This window comes from Anguilla rostrata, chromosome 5, assembly GCF_018555375.3.
Source record: "Anguilla rostrata isolate EN2019 chromosome 5, ASM1855537v3, whole genome shotgun sequence".
Lineage (NCBI taxonomy): Eukaryota > Metazoa > Chordata > Actinopteri > Anguilliformes > Anguillidae > Anguilla > Anguilla rostrata.
This window is the reverse complement of record NC_057937.1, coordinates 540,051-563,145: the sequence shown is the minus strand read 5'-3', so window position 1 is coordinate 563,145 and position 23,095 is coordinate 540,051. Positions and strand designations below refer to the sequence as shown.

At 45.1% G+C, this 23,095-nt stretch overlaps 1 protein-coding gene across 1 annotated transcript; it reads right to left on the bottom strand.

Moving 5' to 3' along the window:
- Positions 1-1,373: 1,373 nt before the first annotated feature.
- LOC135254401 (neuronal acetylcholine receptor subunit non-alpha-3-like) lies at positions 1,374-14,339 on the bottom strand. The gene is given in 7 exon segments (XM_064334508.1): positions 1,374-2,302; positions 2,900-3,788; positions 3,881-3,936; positions 4,112-4,159; positions 4,955-4,999; positions 9,499-9,650; positions 13,965-14,339. Coding segments are annotated over 7 exon segments (1,401 nt in total). The 5' UTR covers positions 14,041-14,339; the 3' UTR covers positions 1,374-2,167.
- Positions 14,340-23,095: the final 8,756 nt, after the last annotated feature.

The window sequence follows — 23,095 nt, the reverse complement described above, 5'->3', positions numbered from 1 at the left end:
AAATTGACACTTCACTTAATTGCACTGGCTAATCTTTCATTCCACAATTTGACTGACAATCCATCATCAATACTGATTAAAATACACAGATTTATGAAATCTCAGGGAAGACAAAGATGTGATTTGATAGGATGTCAGTTGAGTCTGTGTGTGTTATGTCATCACACACTTAGGATATTAACTGCTGATAAGTGGAATTACATTTATAGGTGAGGTCAGGCGTGTCTTACACAACAACATCATATTACCAAAGCACCAGAATTATTTTAAAAGAAACAAAAATGCATAAAGGCGCTAAGCTATATTTTCAGCAACAGCTGTAACATTGCTTTGAACAATTAAAAATCTCACAGAACATAGTCGTGCCTGGTGCCTAGAGACACTTGGAAACAGCCAAACGCTAGAGACACGTGCTCTGGCTAATTACTAATATTACAACATTTACCTTCTGATAAAAGTGTCCCCCGCCTGTCTCGGTGCCAGGTGGTGTCTCTGAAAGGTCATGTGCTCAGCTGGTAATTACAATGAAAAGGTTACCTAATCCGCTCTGGATACTTTCAGCTTTTCTGAATACTTAAAAAAAGAGAATTTTGTTAAAATGTGATAAAAGTTAATGAGAAGCAATATGCCTGCAATATGACTGATTTCATCCAAGCTTTCTGCCGCAGAATGGATGCGATTCTTTTTTATCATTTCAGATTTATTATTTCATTATTTTCTGTTTCTTTTCTCCCCATTTGGAGCCCCTGGAAGGTAAAACTCTCGATTGGATACGAGCTCTGGGTCTAATGACACTGCGGACGTGAAGTTTGTGTTTGGTACAGTGTGAATGTGACGGGTTGCTCTCAAGAGACAGTGACATCAGCAAAACAAATGAGGAAAAAAAGTCACAATTCTGATGAATCCAGCCAAGTACGGTAAATGTTTTATGGCCAGCGAATCCAATTAATATAAAGAAGCCAGAAACAGAGTCATGATGTTGTGGTGCGTTTAAATAGTTACCGATCAGGTGTTTCCATCTAGTGGTGTAAAATAATATTGCAGTTTATGCAACAAAAAAAAAAGGAGTTCTAGTATTGAGGACTGTAAAGCAGCTCAGCTCAAAGGCATGTTTTAAATGCCTGTGTTCAGAACTCTTACCCCTCACAGACTCAATGAGGCTGAAATGGACAGACAGTCTGCCAGCTTCACTTCCTGTGTGGAAGCTACACGCTTCTTAACGAAGGCAAGCTTTTCATTTAAGTGTACCTTGCTTGGAGCATCTTGCTCCAGCAAAATTTCCCATCTGTTACTTTCATAAACACACTCTTTAAACACTCGACTGATTCTGCATATTTTTGAATACATAAAAAGCTTTATCTTCCAGCCACATGTGGAGGTACAGACATTTTTATTATTTAAATAACAACATGCTCGATAGTAGATTTTTTTACAGAAACATTTACATTTATGTAGCAGGCAAAAAAGAAAACACCTCCAGGAGGACACAATAATAATTAATAACAATGAATAATTCCGTTCACTAATGAAGCGCTTTGCTCACTGCTCAAGGACTCAAAGCGCTTTACAGCGATGAGGGGGAAACTCACCTCACCCACCACCAATGTGAGCACTCACCTGGGTGATGCACGGCAGCCATTTTGTGCCAGAATGCTCACCACACACCAGTGAGAGACAGTTAGTGTGGGAAAGAGGCTGAGTGAGCAGGAAACCAGTGTCTGTGATGCAGAAGTCCCCCTTATCAAAGCAGCACACCTGACAATCTGTAGCCCCGCCCTCCTCTCTTTCTTCGCTGTAATTGGTGATTGGGATCATGTGTCCATCAGTTGACATGGCGATGGTGTCGGTCACAGGTATGCGGATAATTTCAGACTTTAAAAAAAAAAGAATGATAGTCATTCAAATAAAAAACAAGCACATTTATACAAATATTGGATCAACTCAGGTATTCAAAATATTTTACAGCCAAGACTCAATGGAAAGTGCTCTTTTTATTACAGTATATAATACAACTGGTCCACCCTTTAAAACCCTTTAAACTACAGACGGATGTGCTGGGACAGGCCAGAGCTGGTTCCCCTGGTAACACCCTCTTGCCTCATTGTGATTGGACGTGGTGTGCCATGGGGGTGGGGTCAGGACAGGGTGCGTGGTGGGGGGGCGGGGCTCAGGGAGGGGTGCTTAAGTACATCTGGAGCGCTGGAGTGAAGATGAGGATGGTGCCCAGTATGGACACCGTGAGGAAGGCCCACAGAAAGATCCGGTCCAGCACCTGAGCCACAAACTTCCAGTCCTGCACGACCTGCCACACAGAGAGAGAGAGAGAGCCCCAGAACAGGTTATACACCACAGGCAGTCCTGCACAATCTGCCACAGAGAGAGAGAGAGAGAGAGAGAGAGAGAGAGAGAGAGAGAGAGAGAGAGAGAGAGAGAGAGGGAGAGAGAGAGAGAGGGAGAGAGAGAGACAGACAGAGAGAGAGAGGGAGAGAGAGAGACCGCATAACAGGTTTTACACCACAGGCAGAAAGACAGAATACTGCATCTGAACCACACCCTGCTGAGCATAAACTAAGCTGCACTGACAGAACTTACAGACTTGCATTACAGTGGCCCGCTCTAATATTACCTGGCGAAGGCCAGACCATTTCTGAGGGCTAAAAGGAGAGGGTTGCAGGTTTGATTCCTGGGTAGGGCACTGTCATTGTACCCTTGGCCGAATACCTTTTGCAAATATATTCAGTGCTTATGTACACCACCCAATATATAGAAGTCCAGATATAAAATAAAAAAATAATATCATACTGAAATTCTTGAAATACTGAATTTAATTTTGTTAATTTCCTGAACTCACAGAGCTGACAATGTAACAGCTGACTGTGAGCGCAGTTACTATGGTTACCTCTCTGATGAAGTGCTCCTTCTTGATGTGGCGGGATATGTAGCGCACGGAGCTGGTGGCCTTCTCCAGCATGGCCAGCCAGGCGTGGTTCTCGTCCTCCTTGCTCACCAGCGCCCTCTGCTGCTGCCGGCGGCTCTGCGGCTTGAGCTCGGGGCTGCGCAGCTGGATGTCGGGGTAGTGGTAGCGGTCGGTGTGCCCGCGCATGCACAGCAGCCTGGGCAGCCGCTGCAGGAACAGGCTCTTCACCCACGGCGCCATCGGGTGGTAGGTCGCCGACGAGCGGTGGTGCACGTTGATGACGAAGACCGTGACGATGATGGAGAAGGTGACGAAGATCATGATGAAGAGCAGGTACTCGCCGATGAGCGGGATGACCTTGGAGGAGGACGGGATGATCTCCTCGATGACCAGCAGGAAGACGGTGAGGGACACCAGGACGGAGGTGGAGAGGGACAGCTTCTCGCCCTCGTCGGAGGGGAGGTAGAAGACCAGCACGGTGAGGAAGGACAGCCCCAGGCAGGGGATGATGAGGAAGAGCGTGTAGAAGAGCGGCAGCCGCTTGAGGATGAAGGAGTAGGTGAGGAAGGGGTAGGAGTAGAGCCCGTCCCGGCGGGTTCCCCTGGCGCCCGTGGCGTTCAGGATCTCCCACTCGCCGTTGTCGAAGAAGTCCTTGCGGTCCACGTGGTCGTCCACCAGCACCAGGTCCACCATGTTCCCGTCGTAGGTCCAGGACCCGAACTTCATGGAGCAGTTCTGCCGGTCGAAGGGGAAGAAGGTCACGTCCATGGTGCAGGCCGACTTGTAGCTGGCTGGGGGGGTCCACATGATGGTCCCGTTGGCCCGCACGATGGCCTTGGTCATCAGGGAGCCCTCGAAACGCCCGTCCGCACTGAGGGGCGACAGACACAGGGGTCAGGACAGACACCAAGGGGAGGGAGGGGATTATGAATACAGACCCAGACCCAATCCACACACACTCACTTCTCATACAGCACGATGTCGGGATTCTTTATGAATATAGGCCCAGTTTACACACACTCACTTCTCTACACACTGTCGGGACATGAATATGGCCAGTTTACACAACACCAGTTATACACACAAGGGGTTATGATATAGTCCAGTTACACACACAGTTCATACACACACGGGTTTATAATAGCCCAGTTTACAACACCACTTATACACACAGTCGCACACAGAGTCTCAAACACAGGAGGTGATCCCTAGTCCAGGTCACACATAGAAGTCCATCCACTCCTCCAGTCATAACATACAGGCATAACATCAGCATATTCCCTCAAATCACAGTTCTGCACATATGAATGTCTATGCAGTGCTTATGAATGTTTGTGTAGTGCTTATGAATGTCTATGTAGCGCTTATGAATGTTTGTGCAGTGCTTATGAATGTGTGGCTTACAATGGCGTTATATGGCCCTGATGATCCACAGGAAGCGTCGCTACATTTCCTTAGCAGTACTAAATGGTTCCCTAACAGCAGCGCTAGTGACTCATATTGAGTGCTGAGCCCCCTGGAGACCAGCCCCTGCTCTGCCACACAGTATCACATTAGCCATTTCAGCTGATTAAAAATCTTACCTAGCAGGCATTCCGGCAGAGTGAGTTTCACTTGGCAGTCATCTTTCAATTAATTACATTCCCTGCACCACAGAGTTAGCAGTTTCCTAGGTAACGCTAGGTTCAAAGGGCACTCAGGGTGGGTTCCATGAGAAAATGAGTCTCCCAGGGTCACACTGGTCTGCTGGGCATCTGCTTTTTCTGGGCTTTATTAGAGCCACAGATACTCTCAGGGGCTCATGAACAAATACTCAGAAAAGCTCTAATTAATTTAAAGCTCGTTTGAGTGGGAAATGTTAAGTGAAAACCATGAGGCGAATCTCCCAACATGCTTCAGAAAGCAGCCTGGGGCTCACTTCAAAGGGAAATGCAGAATGGGGACTAACAGACACACTCACAATAATGAGCGCTGTGATTGAGCTATGAGCCAGCCAATGAGAGAGACCCAACTGCCTGGAGGTCCCGCCCTTCTTACCTGCCAAAGCCAGACATTGGTCGTCATGAGCTGATTCTTCTCATCCTATTGGCAGACACACAAAAAACATTCTTAGACAGCCACTTGTGATTGTGATTACCAGTACTCCACGTTAGGCGTGATATTTCAAATAAATGAGCACAGCGTATGACATCACAGAAATGGGCTGTTTCTGATTTATGTGCCAAAAAAGGTTCTCTGAGGAAGAAATATCACGATATAAAAATACATAAACACAAGAGGTCTGCAGGAAAGTGGGACTCTTCATTTTTCACATCATTTTTACAGTCTTCCTGGTCTTCTTCCTGGTAATTAATACTACCATTCAATCATAATCAAGAACTGTAGTTTCAAAGAGGCATCAGCAAGGCAAAGTACATTGAATGTGGTGAAATATTTTTGTATACATGCGTGTGCGTGTCAATATTTTTCCCTGGGCCAGAGTTTTGAACAGTGGCGCCATTTTTAAATTCATTAAATGTAGAAAGTGCAAACCTATACAGTGTCTAAAAAGCCAATAAAACAATCATTGAGCCATCAAGACAGGACGTGGTGGGACAGGGAAAGACACAGACAAAAAAAAAAAGAGTAGGAGTGTGATTGGATTAAAAAAGCCCACACTCGCTTCACTTTCTTTGATCACACACCCAGAACATTGATCTAAGACACTAATCTAATATTCTAGATTAATGTCTTAGACATGGTAACAAACTGTCGACTTGTTTTTTCTTCTTTATTTTTAATTTATATGGTAAAACAACCCCTGGGGTAAAAGAGACTTTAATGGTGGATAATTAATTTAGTTAAAAACTAAATCCAGACTTAGGAGAGGAAAGAAAGTGGAACTATAAATGACTTGATGGTTTATAATACGATTATGTTTTCATAAATATCTCCGCTCTATAGAGGTAAATATAAATGCCCAGAAAGCAGCACTATCAGTGGCATCTTATTGATATTGTGCATATTGTGTTTACAGCCACAAGAGGGCAGTATAGCCTCTTTCTGGAGGACTGCATATTTAAGACTGACAATTCTCATTTACACATTTTAACTCCAACTATTATCATAACTTATTTTTCAATATAATATGTTCTTCTGTATCCACAAAAGAATTTTCAGTATAACTTTATATTGATGATTATTCGTTTTGTTTAATCATTTTGTTTGGAATAAAGTCCATAACTATCAATGAATGAAATCAAACCCTCTGTTTATAACTAAATCAATAACCTGGTTGCAACAACAGCAGAGAGCACAGCTGTCTGGTATTGATTTGTTTCATAAAATATTTCCACTGCCTCAGTAAACAGCCATATTAGCAACTTCTTTTTATGTTATCTCTGAAGCGTAGGACAGCTGTTCAATATTTAATCGCCATTAAATTTACAAATAGTAATTACAAGACTGAAAGTTCCACCTGAAATGCAGGATAAAGCTCTTTCATCTAATTCTCAGTCATGAATTTAAAGGTAAGCACGCAGTATTCAGCTTGTAAAATACTGCGAGTGTCTATCCAGAGTTCCCCCTCCCTGCTGGTTTCATAACACGTCGCAATTTATACAGATACTTCTCAACCCTCTCAAGATTAGCAAAATATTTGTATTGTGTGAGTCTGTTCGAGGGGGTCTTGTGGGTGGTGGTGTTTTGGGGTTTGAGGTTAAAGCTCCTGACCCTGACCTACAGATCATGTGCAGCTTCTAGCCGGGAAACAGCGGCCATTTTGGATCAGCAGAGCAGGACTTTTTTGGACAGGAATTTGGCCCAGGCCACCAGGGATCCCCCTGCCCTGTATTATCAAGCTTGAGTCACAAATCAGAAGCGGGAATCCTCTGCCGTAGCGTACAGCTGACTGGACTGCTGAATTATTAATGAGCTGCTGAATTATTAATGAGCTTCTCCATCCGAACGGTGCCATTAGCTTAAAAGCGCACTTAAACACTTCAGCCGCTTCCTAAACTCACAGCAGCGGAACTAAAGGCGGGGTTTGAGTCTGAGCCCCTGCTTTCACACACACAGGGACTCTGATCCCCGACCCCCCCAACCCCGATCCCCCAAGCCAGCCCACGCCCCCGTTAATGCAGAGGCACTCCTTAAAATAACACCCCTCCCCCCCCCCCCAGTCTGTTTCCGCTGGGGTGCTCTCTGCGGGACGCCAGCATGGGGGTGCACTCCCGAACAGGAGGCCTCGTTTCAGTCACACAGAGCGATGGAGAAGTGAGAGACTCGGGAGGGCTGTGCAAACGCCTCACCGATTCCCTCTTCCACACCGAGCTTTTAACACGGGGAGAGAACAGACCTCCCCCCTCTGTGAACACGCCACACACAGCCCAGTCCCGCAGAGAATGCGCTCTCCAAACACGGCCCTTCAGTCAGATAGCTTTAAAACAAATCTGAGAATACACACTCAAAAATTTGTTCAGCTGTAATGCTTGCTTTCAGAATCCCCCCACCACTTAACACTGAGCAATTTAGAGCTTCCCAAATCCTTGTACGACCCAACAGCCCAAAAATGGCTCTTCATCATCATGCCTCACAGTATTATTAAGGGTCTAGAATCTAGATATTGCATCTGACAGCATAAGACAGTCATCTTTCCTCCAGTGACCTCACAGGCATATTTCAGCACCACGGACAGCGCCTGATAGATTTACAGAAGTCCTACACACTCCCTTTCAGCACCACGGACAGCGCCTGATAGATTTACAGAAGTCCTATACACTCCCCCTCTTTAAACCACCATCAATTTAGCAAGCTCCAAATCTTCTCCATCCATCCCTGTGTGCCTGACATTTTCATATGCTCAGAACTGAGCCCCCTCCCCCCTGAAAATTATTATTTTTTATTTACATTTTCTCTATCATGGAAATGGCCCGCTTGAAAAATGCAGTTATTTCAGTGTGACTGACACACATGGTGTTAAGAGCCAGGGCATAAGCAAGAGTAGTAAGCAGAAAGAGAGAGCAGAGCAGCTGGATCATCCACAGACCGTACTACTGCTGCTCCTGCTGCCCCCAGGATCTCCCCCGTGTGATCAGCATCCAAACAGGCAGCGTGAGATAAAGCACAGGCTTGTCAGAGCGCTGCAGTCTCTGGGCAACCAGCTGGTTTGGGGTGCAGCCAAGGACCACGGCTCCAAATTCAATTTAAATTTCACCCTCAAACAGATAAATGGATTTACATCAACAGAGATGCATTTGCATGTCTCACAACCTTGTTAACACTCACAGACACACATACACACACACACTCTGTGTTCCTGATAATCACGCTGTGGCTACTCTAGTCCTCTTTCATGAACAATATGCTGAAGGTCTTTGCCTTCCTCTTCACAGTTTGTTATAGCCTGCCGGGGAAGGGGGAGAGGGGGATTGTGGGTAGTGATCTGTTTCACAGTAAGCACTTCCCCCTCCCATCAGATTGGGTTCCTCTCACAGAGACGGGAGGACAAACATCGCCCCTGCATGATGGATCTGTAGCACACACGCCCCAAATCTCTAATCCGCACCCCAGCCCCCAGCCCCCAGCCCATGCAGGCCCTGTTTATTCCACACGTGATCGCAGAGCAGAATGGGCTATGCCCAGTGTAATCAAACATGCGCTCCATTTCCATCCTATTAGCAAACCCCCACCAGTGACAGCCAATAAGCTTCAGAAGAGAATTCACTCAGCAGAACATCTTTCAGACTGGATTACACACACAGCTCGGTGACCTGACAAACACGCCTGCGTTTCCACGGCGACGTTCGCTGGGGTGTGAATTCGGGAGGGCCTGGGACCAGAGTGGGTTCACCAGTTTCAATCTCAGAGCCATCTCAGGCGATCAATACCCAGAAATCAATTCCCCAAGAGCCCTGAGACAGAACACATCTAAGGGGGGAAGTCAACAGAAACCTCACATAGAATTTACCACACACGTGCACACACGCACATGTACATGCATGCACACACACAAACACAAAAACACACACACAGACACACACACACACAGACACACACACTTGCATATAACACAGGACATAAATAATGCCTGTAAATCCTCCACTCCTTTTCAGTCATTTATCCCTCTGTGGGGATGCGTATCTGCATAAACGCATATCTGCATAAACAGACCCTGAATCCGGCTCAACTGCATGGAGTTTAACCGCCTCTGCCCTGGCGGGGTGTACCCACAGCACCCCCATCCCCCTGCTCTGGGGTGCACCCACAGCACCCCCATCCCCCTGCTCTGGGGTGCACCCACAGCACCCCCATCCCCCTGCTCTGGGGCTCTGATAGGCTGTCTGTGCAGTGCACTCTGCATGCCTGTGTGTTCTGGCAAGATTTCCTATTATTACAATGCTTCTGTCAGAACAGTTATTTAGCTGCGGAAAAAACAGCGTTCTGTCTAACTTATGAGGCTTTAGTCTTGTAACACGTAGAACTGTCAGCCGCTATACAAACCTCCATCTCCCACCTCCACCCCCCCTCCCCCCTCCCCAAACCCCTGAGGAAGAGCACAGATCATCCTCATCCTGAGCAGTCTGGAGCTCCAGCACCCTCACCACGTCCACCAGCTGGGAGATCTTCAGCCCGAAGCGCACGGTGATGGTGTCGTTGGCGTGCAGGATGGGCCGGACCCACTTCTGGTACCCCCGGAAGAGGTTCCGCAGCAGGGCGTCCTCCATCTCCGCCAGGGACATGAACTCCCCGGGGGCTGGGGGGGCAGACAGATGGGGGGAGGGGGGGTCACCGTTAAACATGCCAGAGAGACGAATCAGAAACACGCACGGCTCAGATTCCTCACAGGAGCAGCGGGGGGCCGGGCCCTGATTGGCTGGGGGGGGGGGTTACGCGTCGCCGAGGGTGACAGCTGGCTGCTCTCCTCCCCCAGGCCGACAGCACATAAGGGCTCTTACAGAAGCCAGTCTCTCCTCAGGGTAATAAATCTGATATCTTCAACTGCGCCTCTACTCCCATTCAATTCGCCACAGGACAATTTACACCACCTCCTTCCCATAATTCACCTGGAGGCCCTGCACTCCTTCCACAGACACACCCTTAAACCAGCCCAACACAGAGTCAGCATCAGGCCAAGTCCCAGTCCTGCTATTAAACCAGCCCAACACAGAGTCAGCATCAGGCCAAGTCCCAGTCCTGCTATTAAACCAGCCCAACACAGAGCCAGCCTCAGGCCAAGTCCCAGTCCTGCTATTAAACCAGCCCAACACAGAGTGAGCATCAGGCCAAGTCCCAGTCCTGCTATTAAACCAGCCCAACACAGAGCCAGCCTCAGGCCAAGTCCCAGTCCTGCTATTAAACCAGCCCAACACAGAGCCAGCCTCAGCCAATCAGTCTGCTATTAAACCAGCCAACACATGTGAGCATCAGGCAATCCATTGCTATTAACAGAATAAGACAGATAGCATCCCAGTCTGCATAAACAGCAAAGAGCAGCGGCAATCCGTTGCTAACCGAACACAGGTGACATTAGGCAGTCCCAGTCCTGTTTATTCGCCCGAAACAGAGAGCAGGAAGCCACCGATGAACGAGCCAACACTGGTCGCCTCGGCCAGCTAGTCTGTGGTAAACAGAACAAGCTAGCAGGCAATTAAAACCTTGTTGAGACCTGCATAGTTTTAGTGAGAAGAAAATCGAAATGAGGATTTACTTAAGGACATTTCGAGTCCTGGTTTATTCGTTCTGCACTACCCAATTGGTCCCCGACGCGTGCGGCCGCTGGCCCGCTCGCCTGTTTGCGTACAGAACAAGCAACACACACACCCACACCCCCACACACACACACACACACACACACACACACACACACACCCAGCACCCCCAGGGAGATCAATCTCAAAAAAGAAATGAAATAATAAATAAAGAACAAGTCCTCTCCTCAGACCATAAACCTGCAGAGAATACAGACCGTCTCAGCAGGGCGAGGTTTATGGGACAGGCCGCAGCAAGCCATGCATTACCAGGATGTGCATATAAATTACACACAGAGGAATAACTGCTCTTCCTGCTTCCTGCTAAAGTGTATGCATGTTCCAGCACCGTTAATTTATTGGTATTGATCAGATATTGTTGCAGGAGCAGGGTAAAATCAATTTAAAGTATTATTTGGTGGGGGGTGGGGGTATTATGGGAACACTCTAAAATAAAGTGTGCTCTTTGGAGAGAGGGTCATAAAGAGGCCACTGACTAGTTTGGTTCCTTTTATCAGGGCGACTATGCTTTGACCAGGCTGGAAATTTTGACATTTTTAAGGCAAGGCCATCGGATTCAGGGATGGGTGGTGTGTGGGATTGGGCTGGGAGGGGGGGGGTATCACATCCAGAGGAGATTAATTCCCTCCAGACTTTACCAACTGCTGCTGTTGTCGCAACGTTATAAAACCGGGAGACACACAGCACACGCAATCATCTTTCCTCTATCGGAAGCGTCCTAACAGCAATTTACTGCTAGCAGATCTGCCTTCCCCACACTTAGACACACACACACGCACACACACACGCACATGGACACACGCACATGCACGCGCACACACACACGCACACAGGGAGAAAAGAGTGCAGCTGTAGACAGGATGTAGTGTTCAGGGAGTAGGTGTTTGGTGTTCTGCTGAGTCTGTCCAGATCCTTACTGACCAACAGGGGTGCGTCACGACACCACAGCTACTGGGTCTCCATCTGTTCACTGCACACCCAGGACAGCAGCTCAGCAGGGGAAATAAACACTGAGGCGTTAAGCATTAACATCAACGCTCGCTGGTCCCAGAGGTGACCTCAGAGGTGATTCCTTTAAACGCCTCAGTTTGGACACCTTCTGGTCATTAAGTCTGCTTGTCTGGTTGTAGCTTAGGCTGTAAAGGATATTGGCTAACCTGTGACTTCTGGTTAAATGTGGCTTAAATGGCCATATATCTGTCAATGGCAGTAAAAGCTAAATTAAGCCTGATTGGCTCTTTTTTCGTAGAGGCTTCCCTCAACAGCATTAACAGGGTCACCACTCGTTAAATCAAGCAGCCCCGGCTCTCACGAGAGGAACACACCCCTGTGTGTACAACCAATTAATACATCCGTTTCATTTTCTCTTTCTCATCATAGATCTTCATTATATCAATAACAGGACAAAGAGCATATATTGTAGCATCGAGCCAGTCTAGCTCCTCTGATCACCATCAGTACAAAGAGTTACCAAGATAGTCAACCGTATACTACACCCTACAGTGAAAACTGTCCCAGCCTCGTTCCAGCAAACAGCCCCTAACCACAGATCTTCAGATGGACGTCTTAAATGCCTGCAGTAGACCAGGAAGGAGTCCAGACCAAACACTCTCCTTACTCGGGGTATTAATCACAAAGCAAGGCTCCAGGAACCAGGCCATAAACTATGGCACGGTCTCCATAGTGACGCACGTCCCCAGTATAAACGTCACGTCGAAAGTGCAGGAGCCAGGCCGCAGCGCTGGTCAGCTGGTCCCGGGACAGCCAATAGGGGCTCCGCACAGTGGCGTTTCTCTGGCTGCGTAAGCAAAGCAACAAAGACTTGGCAAGCAAAGCACAGCATGAGCCTCAGGCTGATGGTCCTGCATCTTCCACAGCATGGGTGGGTTTACCACATCAGGATAGCCACACACACAGAGGTTACTCTGCATGTCCTTGGACATCCCTATGGAAGCATTTAATATTTACTTTCTTTTCTGAATTATATGCTGAATAACTAATATCAAAATATACAGTTGTAATAACAAAAGCCATGTAAACTTCATGTCCATCTTAGGAAGATATGAAAACGTATTTAAATTGGGTTATAAAATGAAGACCAGACACATAAACCCGCTGTATAATGGCACTGCCAAGGACAGACTCTTAGTAATAAAGAGCAGACCATTTAATGGTATCATACTCCAAGGTGTTTTTAATGCACCTGTTATCTTCCTGAGCACAGCGCAATCGCGGAAGTTCTGAAGCCATTTGAGGTGGTTTTCGCAATAAGGACAGATCTCTCCTGTCTCAGAACATAAGTGCAGGATGTGTCACCTGATTTAATTTTGCACCTGAATGGATAATTAAGCTTCTCTCCTCATTTCCTAAAGCAGACCTCACACCCAAATCAAATAACGGGGAAAGTAAGTCTGAACTTAATAACAAGCCAATCAACAGTGCACCAATACACCTAAAAGCTAAGGCACCGCAGCATAGCTAAAATGTCACATGTCCCACAGTGGAACACTGCACCTGTACGCATGGAACACATTCCACAGACTCTCCACAGAAAACACGGCTAACCAGGTTTCCATTGACTACAAAGTAACACACTACCTGGGGAAAAAAAAATTGAAATCAAATTTACTGAATGGTGTTGCATTTGTTTATTGATTTAATTCAGAAAAAGCGCTCACTTGTTTGAATAGACAATGTATTCATTCTGTATGTCCTTCTTTCCTAGGTAGAGTTTAAATATGAAAAGACTGTGCTTGTGTTCAGCAGTTTAGCGGCTATATAACGGTTAGTAGTAATGTCTAACAAGTGCAAAAAGAGAGGCTTGAGTAACGATTCAGCAACCCAGGCGAGGGCGCTAAACAGCTTGGCAGTTAATAACATTCTGCAATGTATTCAATTACCAGTTACTGCTGTCGCGCACGTTTTCGAAAAATCAAAAGCATAAACCTATGTGTTCAGCGTCTTTTCTTTTTTAAAATGAGAAAACACCTATCGAGTAAAACAGTCCCTCAGCCCATGGTTTGTTAGTTTACACATAAAACCGTTTGAGTGCTTAATAAACCGCTCTTTCATATCACAAGGGAAATTATTTGAGATTAAAACAGTGCCCATGCCGAAGAGTAAGCAAGATACACTGGGCAGAATTAAATTAAACTGCTTAGGGGGACATTTTACTTTGCGTCTCCCGTAAAAAAAAAAAGTAAATCATGTATAGACATGCTGTAGTTTGTCAAGTCTGCAGTGACCTGACGGATGGAAACCCGTAGGAATCGAGCTCGCCGCTCAACCAAAACACTCACCTTCAATGGTCCCAACTGCCAGCGAGACCGCCGCACACAGCACGGCCACCGTCAACTTCACGCGATCCGTCTCCATGCCGTTTGGCGCGTTTATTTCATTCTCCGCGGAGACAACTTAGCCTGCGCTTCCGCAAGAGCGGCGTCCGAATCGGTCACACGCGACAGAGAAGCCCGAATTCGCTTCAGAACTAAACGATGCTCAAATGAACACTGAAGGGTTATAATTGATATTTTGGCGCATCCCTCATCCAGTAAAAAACCTGCTTTCTGAGGTTCTCCTTTGGTTATTGATTCCACATCGATTTTACCGACCAGCCCGGCTACAGCTGCCACGGAGCGCATAGGACCGGTGAGCGGAGAGGAGACTGCCTGCGGGTGGGAGGGAGGAAAGGACGAGGGAGGGGGAAACTGTGGACAGGAAAACGAGGGAGGGATCGGGGCGTTTATACAGCCAATCGCCTCTTAAACAGAGCAGGGCAGAGCATAAAAAAAGAAATATAGCCAAGATGCTCGCGCACTACACAGAAGATCGAAAGCAGAGCGAAGGCGGGGTGGCAGTTGCTCGTAAAAGTCGGAGAGGCCGGTGCGCATCATTAAGAGCAACTCCCGGAGTTTACAGGAAATGCTTCACTGCATAAATGCGTACAGATGAAAAATTTTACACGTTACATGTGTTGCACGCCGCATATGCATATGAATTGACAAGACTATGCCAAGAATTTTTCTTCATTTATTATCAGAATTTTTCTGAAATCGCCCATTAATATATTTCTTGAAATTAGTAAGAACCTGTTCAATTATTTTAATTATATAATAACAATTAATTATTTGTACACATAATGATAATAATAATAATAATAATAATAATAATAATAATAATAATAATATGCTACACAAATTGTCTTCAGACTGTTAACCCTGAAACCGGGATGGTATATAAGATGTTCTGCTGACGCACGCTGTAAATACCGTCAGTGTTCTAGAACCTTGACCCCACATTTCATCTGTTCCAAAAATAAAAAAGAATAAATAAAATGTCAATGCTTTCTGTCTGTTTTATATTTTACTGAAACGTCTATGCCCATCACCCGTGCTTTATATTAGTTTTCCATCCCAAACGCAAACTTGCAGTGTTACTGTAAACATAGCCTCCATTGATCTAAGCCTTAACCTAATTACAACAGGCCAAGTGAGAGCCAGAGCAGGATAGATTTCCTTTCTTTGAAAAGAGGTAAATCTATCATGGGGATTTAAACACAGGGCGCTAACCCTATAACCAGCTCAGGCAGTGGGCAAACACTGTGCATTCGCATCAGCATAACTGCAACGATGTCTCTGCTCAGCAGAGAATCCGGAATTAGACACCATGAACTACATAAAGCCGCCATCGGCATGCAATGTGCCACATGCCATACATATACAGCAGCAAAATGTATTTTATATATATATATATATATGTATATGTATATAGTGACCCACTTCAAAACTTCCAAGTTTGGAAACCACTGACTAAAGCAAAAAAAAAAAAAAATACTTTTTTCGATCAGTTCATTCTACATGCAGTTCTCTTGCTGAGCCACTAGGGAGCACCTCTTTCACCCAACCCCTCCATCTCTTCCCTCCAAACCTCACTGGGGCTTCTGCTGGCCCCAGAGTAAAGCTGTGACATGAAAACACCGGTAGGAATATTCTGTTTACCAGCATTAAGTTTGCCGCTTGCTCAGCATGAGAAAAATAAACTTAAATGAGTGCCCTCAAGACAACGCTCAGAAAGTTTTAATCTTGTCCCCCATTGTATTCCCGCTAATGAGTTCCTCGGGATGTTGTTGATCAGTTTTTAAATTGAAGAATCCGCTTTTGGAACAGAGTCACATCACGATGGTTGCAGTGTCGTACTTCTGGAAATAAAGTCTTGGTCATAGGAATGGATGAATGAATCCTAAATACTGTATATCATGTGACCCAACTCTCTTAGACGAGGCCAAGAGCCTGACTCCCTACTGGGAGCTCAGTTGGTGTTCAGGTAAACCTTGTGATGGGACCAGTGTTTTATTCCCCTATTAGCTGCTTCCTCTCTCCCTCTGGCAGGCCACTGCATACTTGATGTTCCTGTATCATCACATAAAAGGGGCCCTCATTCTAAGGACGATGAACTAGATCTAAATGTGCTGTCAGACTGTGCTCCACACAGTTGCCCCAACTTTCCAAATCCTGTTTCCAAATATGACATCAATCCAAATTATTTGCCCACACAGAACTCGCCAACTCATTTTCAAATATATATTTTTTTCCCTTTTACTCTAATGTTTAGTGTGTAAGGACATGCTGGAAACATTGCGCTAGTTCACAGGCATGGGATGCCGCTGTGATCGCGTGCCGTAATGGAGCTGCTCCTTCAGGAGGAGGGGAGACGGGCCGCTGGGCCCAGCTGAGCCAGCAGTCTCCGGACGCGCTCAGCAGTGCTGACGCATCACTCTACAGGAACATCCCAGAGAAATGTAGTGTGCGCTCACTCTGCCCCTCCGTCTAAGCTGGGCGCATGTTCTTCAAAAAGCTGTTCTTGGTGCTGAATTCAGTAGTGCTGTGACCCTCTCCCACTCTCCCCCCCCCCCCCTTCTTATGTAAATAGGCTAGCACCTTTCTGCCTGTGACCTAAATGTGATTTTGTCTGTGACACATCTGTATGCTCTCACTGGTTTGCATGTGTTTAATGTGAGCTTATTCATATAGCATCCCAGTGTTAAATGTGAGCTGATTCATATAGCATCCCATAGTGTTCAATGTGAGCTTATTCCTAAAAAGCATCCCATAATGTTTAGTGTGAGCTGATTCATATCACATCCCATAGTGTTTAATGTGAGCTTATTCATATCGCACCCCATAGTGTTTAATGTGAGCTTATTCATATAGCATCCCAGTGTTAAATGTGAGCTTATTCATATCGCACCCCATAATGTTTAATGTGAGCTTATTCATATCACACCCCACAGCGCTGGTAACTGTCCCACTTTTTTAACCACCTCATCATTTTGCCATTGTAGCAGCATGGTACATGGCCTTTAAAATGCCCCACTACTGTTACAGATATGGATGCGGGTTGCTTTATGAGTGGTGCTGAATTGTGCAGTCAATAAGAGCCCGAAATTAATTTCCAAAATAAATAAATAAAACGGCAGTAAATTTACCCATGCATACACAACTGAACATAAAACTGCTATTTACCATATTGATGAAGCCATTTGTATTGGAGATGTGAGGCACTCACAGCCTATTGGCAGGTATGAATTAGAGTGCTCTCGGGCTGTCTGGCACATAATCCCCCCATGCTGAACAGGCCCAACCCAGCACCCAACCCAGCGCCCAACCCAGCATCCAACACAGCCCTGTTATAAATTTACTTTCCCAAAGAAGCATCATATGCTTAAGATTTATTACTGGTTTTTTCTGTTTGCTTTTATTGAGTCAGGCCATTTAGTTATTGCTTTATTACACACACATGCACAGACACACACGTACACACACATGCACACACACACACACACACATACATATACATATACATACACACCCATGGATGCATACACACACACATGCACACACATGCACACACACACACATACATATACATACACACACGGATGTATACACACATGCACACGATTTAAAAATAAAGCAGATTTTTTATATGAATCTAGTAAGAGTATGTGAAAAGTATGTGTGATAGCAAGATGCATGTTTTCGAGATGCAAGATGGAAGTTGGACTGAATTTTTTGAAACTGTTGAAAACAGCAAGCAACAGTAGCTTTCTTTTCCTCGGAGTCCAGCACAGAAAATAAAATTGCGCTGCCAGCCTATCCTCAATCATGATACGGTACGCCCACGAGGCAGCCTGCAGGGAAATGGCTGGGTAGAGAGCACATTATGAGCTGCTTATTACGCACTGAAATGAATTCTCCTCAGCTCTGTCATAGAGTGACCTGTCTATTAGCTTGGCTGAATTTCTCATATTAAAAAGGCAACCAATGCAGTAGTTTGAATGCATTCCTGTGGTAAGTGTAATCACGCCTCATCTCCTGCTCGTGCTGCATATGGTAATCGCACTTTGCAGAGGGAGAACGCATAAACAATCAGGATAGCTGAAAAAAACAAGCATGCATTTCACCTAATCATCTGCACCACTGAAGAGGTGTGAATGCAAGATGGTTATGAATTCTAGATGAAGTGAACATGATTTGAAGTGAACAACAGCAAGCAACAGTACTTTCTTCACCGAGCCAGCACAGATAAGCATGCACAGCCTACCCACACGATGCACAGTACCACACAGCCGCAGGACAAGTTTACAGACACACTTATGCACGTTTATACCACTGAAATGACATCTACACCACTCTGTCATGACAGTACCTGTCATAGCTTGCAATGCATATTAAAGCAACCCCAAATGCACAGCTACTGAATGCACAGGTACACGCCATCCTGCTCTGCTCACACAACGCATTCGCACAGGGAACCACAAACAATCGGCATGCTAAAACAACACAGCATGCACAGCTACATAATCACTGCACCACGACAGACAGTAAACACAAGTATGAATCCAGTACAAAACGTGCAATGCACACAGCTACACGCATGCACAGCTACACACACACGTATGCACAGCTACACACACGCATGCACAGCTACACACACACGCATGCACAGCTACACACACACATATGCACAGCTATACACATGCACAGCTACACGCATGCACAGCTACACACACACGCATGCACAGCTACACGCACACGTGGACAGGCTGAGGTGAACTGGGCATGAAGTGCATGACTCACCAGGGTGGCTTTTTTTTTTTTTTTTTTTTACTTCTTCATGAAAGTCAGCAGAAGACTGATTATCACAGAGAAATTACCCCGATTTTCTGCTCCAGTTACGCCTGAGCAGGGCAGCAGCTGCAGCACGAGCTGCGTTTCGTTCGAGAGTCAGTCGATTACTGACGAAACGGAAAGCGAATTCTCACAGGCGAGAGACCTGCATGTGCCATGTCCCAGTTGCTACGGAAGCTGCAGGACCTCAGACCTCCACACAGACAGGGGGAGCTGTAGGAACTGGTCAGGCCTCCACACAGACAGGGGGAGCTGTAGGAACTGGTCAGACCTCCACACAGACAGGGGGAGCTGTAGGAACAGGTTCTCATCATAGTGGTAATCCTTGTGTGTACTTGGACTAAATGTTTCAAAGTACAGATATTCTGAGCCCAGTGCCCCCAGGTGCAAGCCAAGGAAGACACTGGCAAGGAAAACTCAAGGAAACCGGGGTTTGTAGCCAAACTCAGGAGGGCCGCAGGAGGGTCTTAAGGGATGGATGGTCATCTTGTGCACTATACTGCACTGACATTTATATCTTACACAGAGACACCATACCATGTTACATGCAGGGTCCACAAACCACAATAAGAAATGCATTTCAAATGTTTTAATTGATGATTACATGAACTAAAAGCATGTTCTGAGTCGTAGGAATAGTACTCTATTATGAAACCTACTTAACCCTGCAGATATTATAATTATAAACAATGAAAATATTCAGTTGTAATGATTATGGAAATAGTGTTGCAAACAGAAGTGTTGCTAAAACTACTTCGTACATTTGCATTAATGTCTACTTTTATATTCTTGACCAAGCACCCTTGAAGAAAATGTATTCACAATATGGATTCACATCTAGTGAAGCAAGTGCAAGCACTGAAATATAAATCACGTTGCATGAGTTCACGCTATACTGACCACGCTATAGTTCACACAAAGAATAACACTGAAAAAAGCTATCAACTGAGGTATAAATCATTCATTTGAATTTTATTCAAATCCGAATACACTATTCCTTACAAGGTAGTGACTCATCCACTAAAAAAAAGATAAAACTGACAGTGATGTCTTTATGGCTTAAGGGTAACTGTGTCTCTCAAGGGAAGAAAATGCACCAAATTGAGATGCAAAGTAAGGTCAAAATCAACTAGACCCAGGAAAACAATATCTGGTGATGTCCACAGCTTGCAGTCTTCGGGCAGTTATTGAATGCAAAGGATTTGCAACCAAGTACTAAATATGACAACTTTATTTCCGATTATGTTAATTTTTCCAATTACTTTAGCTCCCATAAGATGGGAACACTATATATAAAAAGGGCTGTAATTCCTTCATGTAACTACCCTCAAATTAAAGCTGACAGTCTGCACTTTAACCTCGTATTTATTGTTTCATTTCAAATCCAATGTGCTGGAGTACACAGCCAAAACAACAGAAATTGTGTCACTGTCCCAGAACTTTTTTCAGTTAACTGCACTGTTCTTTTGGAACACACACACACACACACACACACACACAGAGGCTCATCACATTATCAGCTACACTCTTAGCACTAGCACTCTTAGGGTAATTCAAATAGATTATGAATTACCCCATTGTGCTCCCATGTGAATAGCAATAATTTTTTTGTGTATCATTAATACTGTTCACAACCTAACAACTCAGCAATAATAGGTAAGGTGGAAAATTAAAGTATATGGGTAATAAATTAATAATGTAGACTATTGTGCAGGTGGTCTGAAATATGGATAATAGTTCACCTTGCTCATAAATTCAGTGAAGCAGTATACCTACTTATTTTATTAATGCTGTTTTTTTTGTTTTTTTGTTTTGTTTTTCTTTTCTTCTTATGGAGGACATTTAAAAAAAATTTTTTTTATAAAAACAGCAACAACAAAGGCATCAGCACAGAAAATAAGAAATTCTGTTATTTCATGGTTCAATCTGATGGTGCGCATCTGCGCTGTTTTTTATTGGTGGGGGGAGAGTGAGAGATCTTCCCCCACCTGCCCAACCGCCTGTCCCTCTCGCTGCGCTCAGCTCGCGCGCAGCCCCAGGCGATCGCAGACCGCAGCTGCTCCGACACAGAACTGCGACGCAGCGAAACGCCGTCCCTGACAGAACCGCCGCGGTCGGTCTCCGCTCATCTATATCACGGTAACAAGAGGCATGCGGCTCGGTGCCCTTCTCTCCGCTGGGGAAAGGGGGGCGGGAGGTCGGGCAGGCTGTCCGTTTCTCTCAGAGTCAGACGCTAACGAGGCGGCGAGGACAGAGGCTGAACGGAACAGCGGATTCCCGTTCAGATGCATTTATCTATTCCCACTTACAGTACGCCGCTTCCTGCACCGGCCGTGTGTCGCCGGCTTCTAACTTGCTCTTATTCTAGCTCTAATTTCAGCTGAGACACCATAAAGGGAGCCGCAGCTGCAAAAAATCTATAAATAAACCTATATACTCAATGCACGAATTAAGAATGCTAAATTAAGAATAACACATTTGATTCCTTTTCTTAACTGAACATTCTAATGCTGATGTCACAATCACTACTGGTAACTGAAGGTAGTGGAGTTCTAGAACACTGACTTAGAATCTTTACATTCTTCTCATTCAGGGTTAATTTGACTTTGCTTCTGGACACTGGAAACAGCACCCTGACTCCATACCCTCGTACACCCCAGGCCTGGAGTTTGAGACCCCCGCCCTATCTAATTTGATCCACTTCCTGTTTCCAGCCCCCTGTTTCTAGCTGTATATTAAATGTTGGTATAGAGCCATCGTGAAAGGTCGGAGATAAGCTTCAGCAATGTCAACATGTCACAGTGGGCCTGATTTTTCTTCATCCTTGTCTTTGAAGTATTTTTTATTAATGTGGCTCTTAAAAGCTGGTTATGATGTCAAAACGCTTTGAAAAGTGCTAATGATTCATCACTAGGTAGCGCTAATGAATGTTTAATTGATGTCAAATAAATTAACTTGGCTTAGCTATACATTTTTAATGCCAGAGCAATCAGTATAACTTTATAGTAAGCTAGTCACACTGACATCTAAAATATGACCAACAACCACAGAATGTACAATTAATGTCACAAATATCAAGGTTTAAATGTGATATTCAAGATTTACAGTTTTAGTTATTCAGGAAAATATATTTAAAAATTTCTTTACTGTCATCTATAATAATTAAATAAATACTTGAAAGAGATTCAAATGCATTATGTATTGAGAATTATGATAACCGTTTGTGCTGAAAACTTTTGCAACCAGAATTAAACTTCAGCCAAAAGAAACATCCTTCTCAGAATAAGATGGAAGATGGTAAATATGAACATTTGTCCAGCGTGTAATGGGCCTTTACCAAAGACTGAAATAAATTTGTCTAAAAACTAAAATGAAAAATTCTTGATGCTTACACTGGGGAATGCAATGTCCTGAGGGGTTTGGTTTTATTTGGTTTCTGGTGAGTGCCTGAGGCTGCACCCGTAAGACAGTTTAATGTTTACTTATCTAAGCAAAGGAGTCAGATTCGGGGGTCGGAGGACTACAGTGATAACTAACAGCATGGTGACTGTGTGCCAGTAGCACAGAGATTACTGACCAGGCCTCTTGGGCCCAAACCCAGGGGCCCAAACGCCATGGGCCCAAACCCAGGGGCCCAAATCCAGGGGCCCAAAGGCCAGGGGCCCAAAGGTCAGGGGGGCCTTAAGTGCCCCCGCAGACCCCGCTGTGGAATGCGCACTGCTTTTTCAGTAAGGGAGGGGCCCTACAGGCGTTCCTTCCCAGGATTCCTTGAGCTCACAATCCATCTGTGAACAAAAACTGTCATAAAATGACTGCATAATAGATACTGCTACCCTGGGTCTATTAGACTTTTTAACTTGCTTTGAAACTCAATTTGGTGCATTTTCTTTCCTTGAAATACGATCAAGCTATATAATTTGATTCGTCTGAGTAGTGTCATTGCAGTGCCCTGTGTAACAGAAGCCACTAACCTCTTTGGATTTTTTGAGAAGGCACTGAGCTCACTTGTCAGAACGAAGGTTTGAAAGTCCTCTAATCCTGACATTCTGCGGCAATATTAACGTAGCACATCACTGAAAGGCTAAGCCCATTAGTGAGGTCAGAATTCACCACGACAAAACTCACCACGTGGCAAGTGTGATCACTGTGTGAAATGTCAACAGAAAACGTGCCGTTGTGCACTCAGTAAGGAGTTGATGTCAGAGGGGCAATGCAATAATAATAAGATACATCGTCCCTTT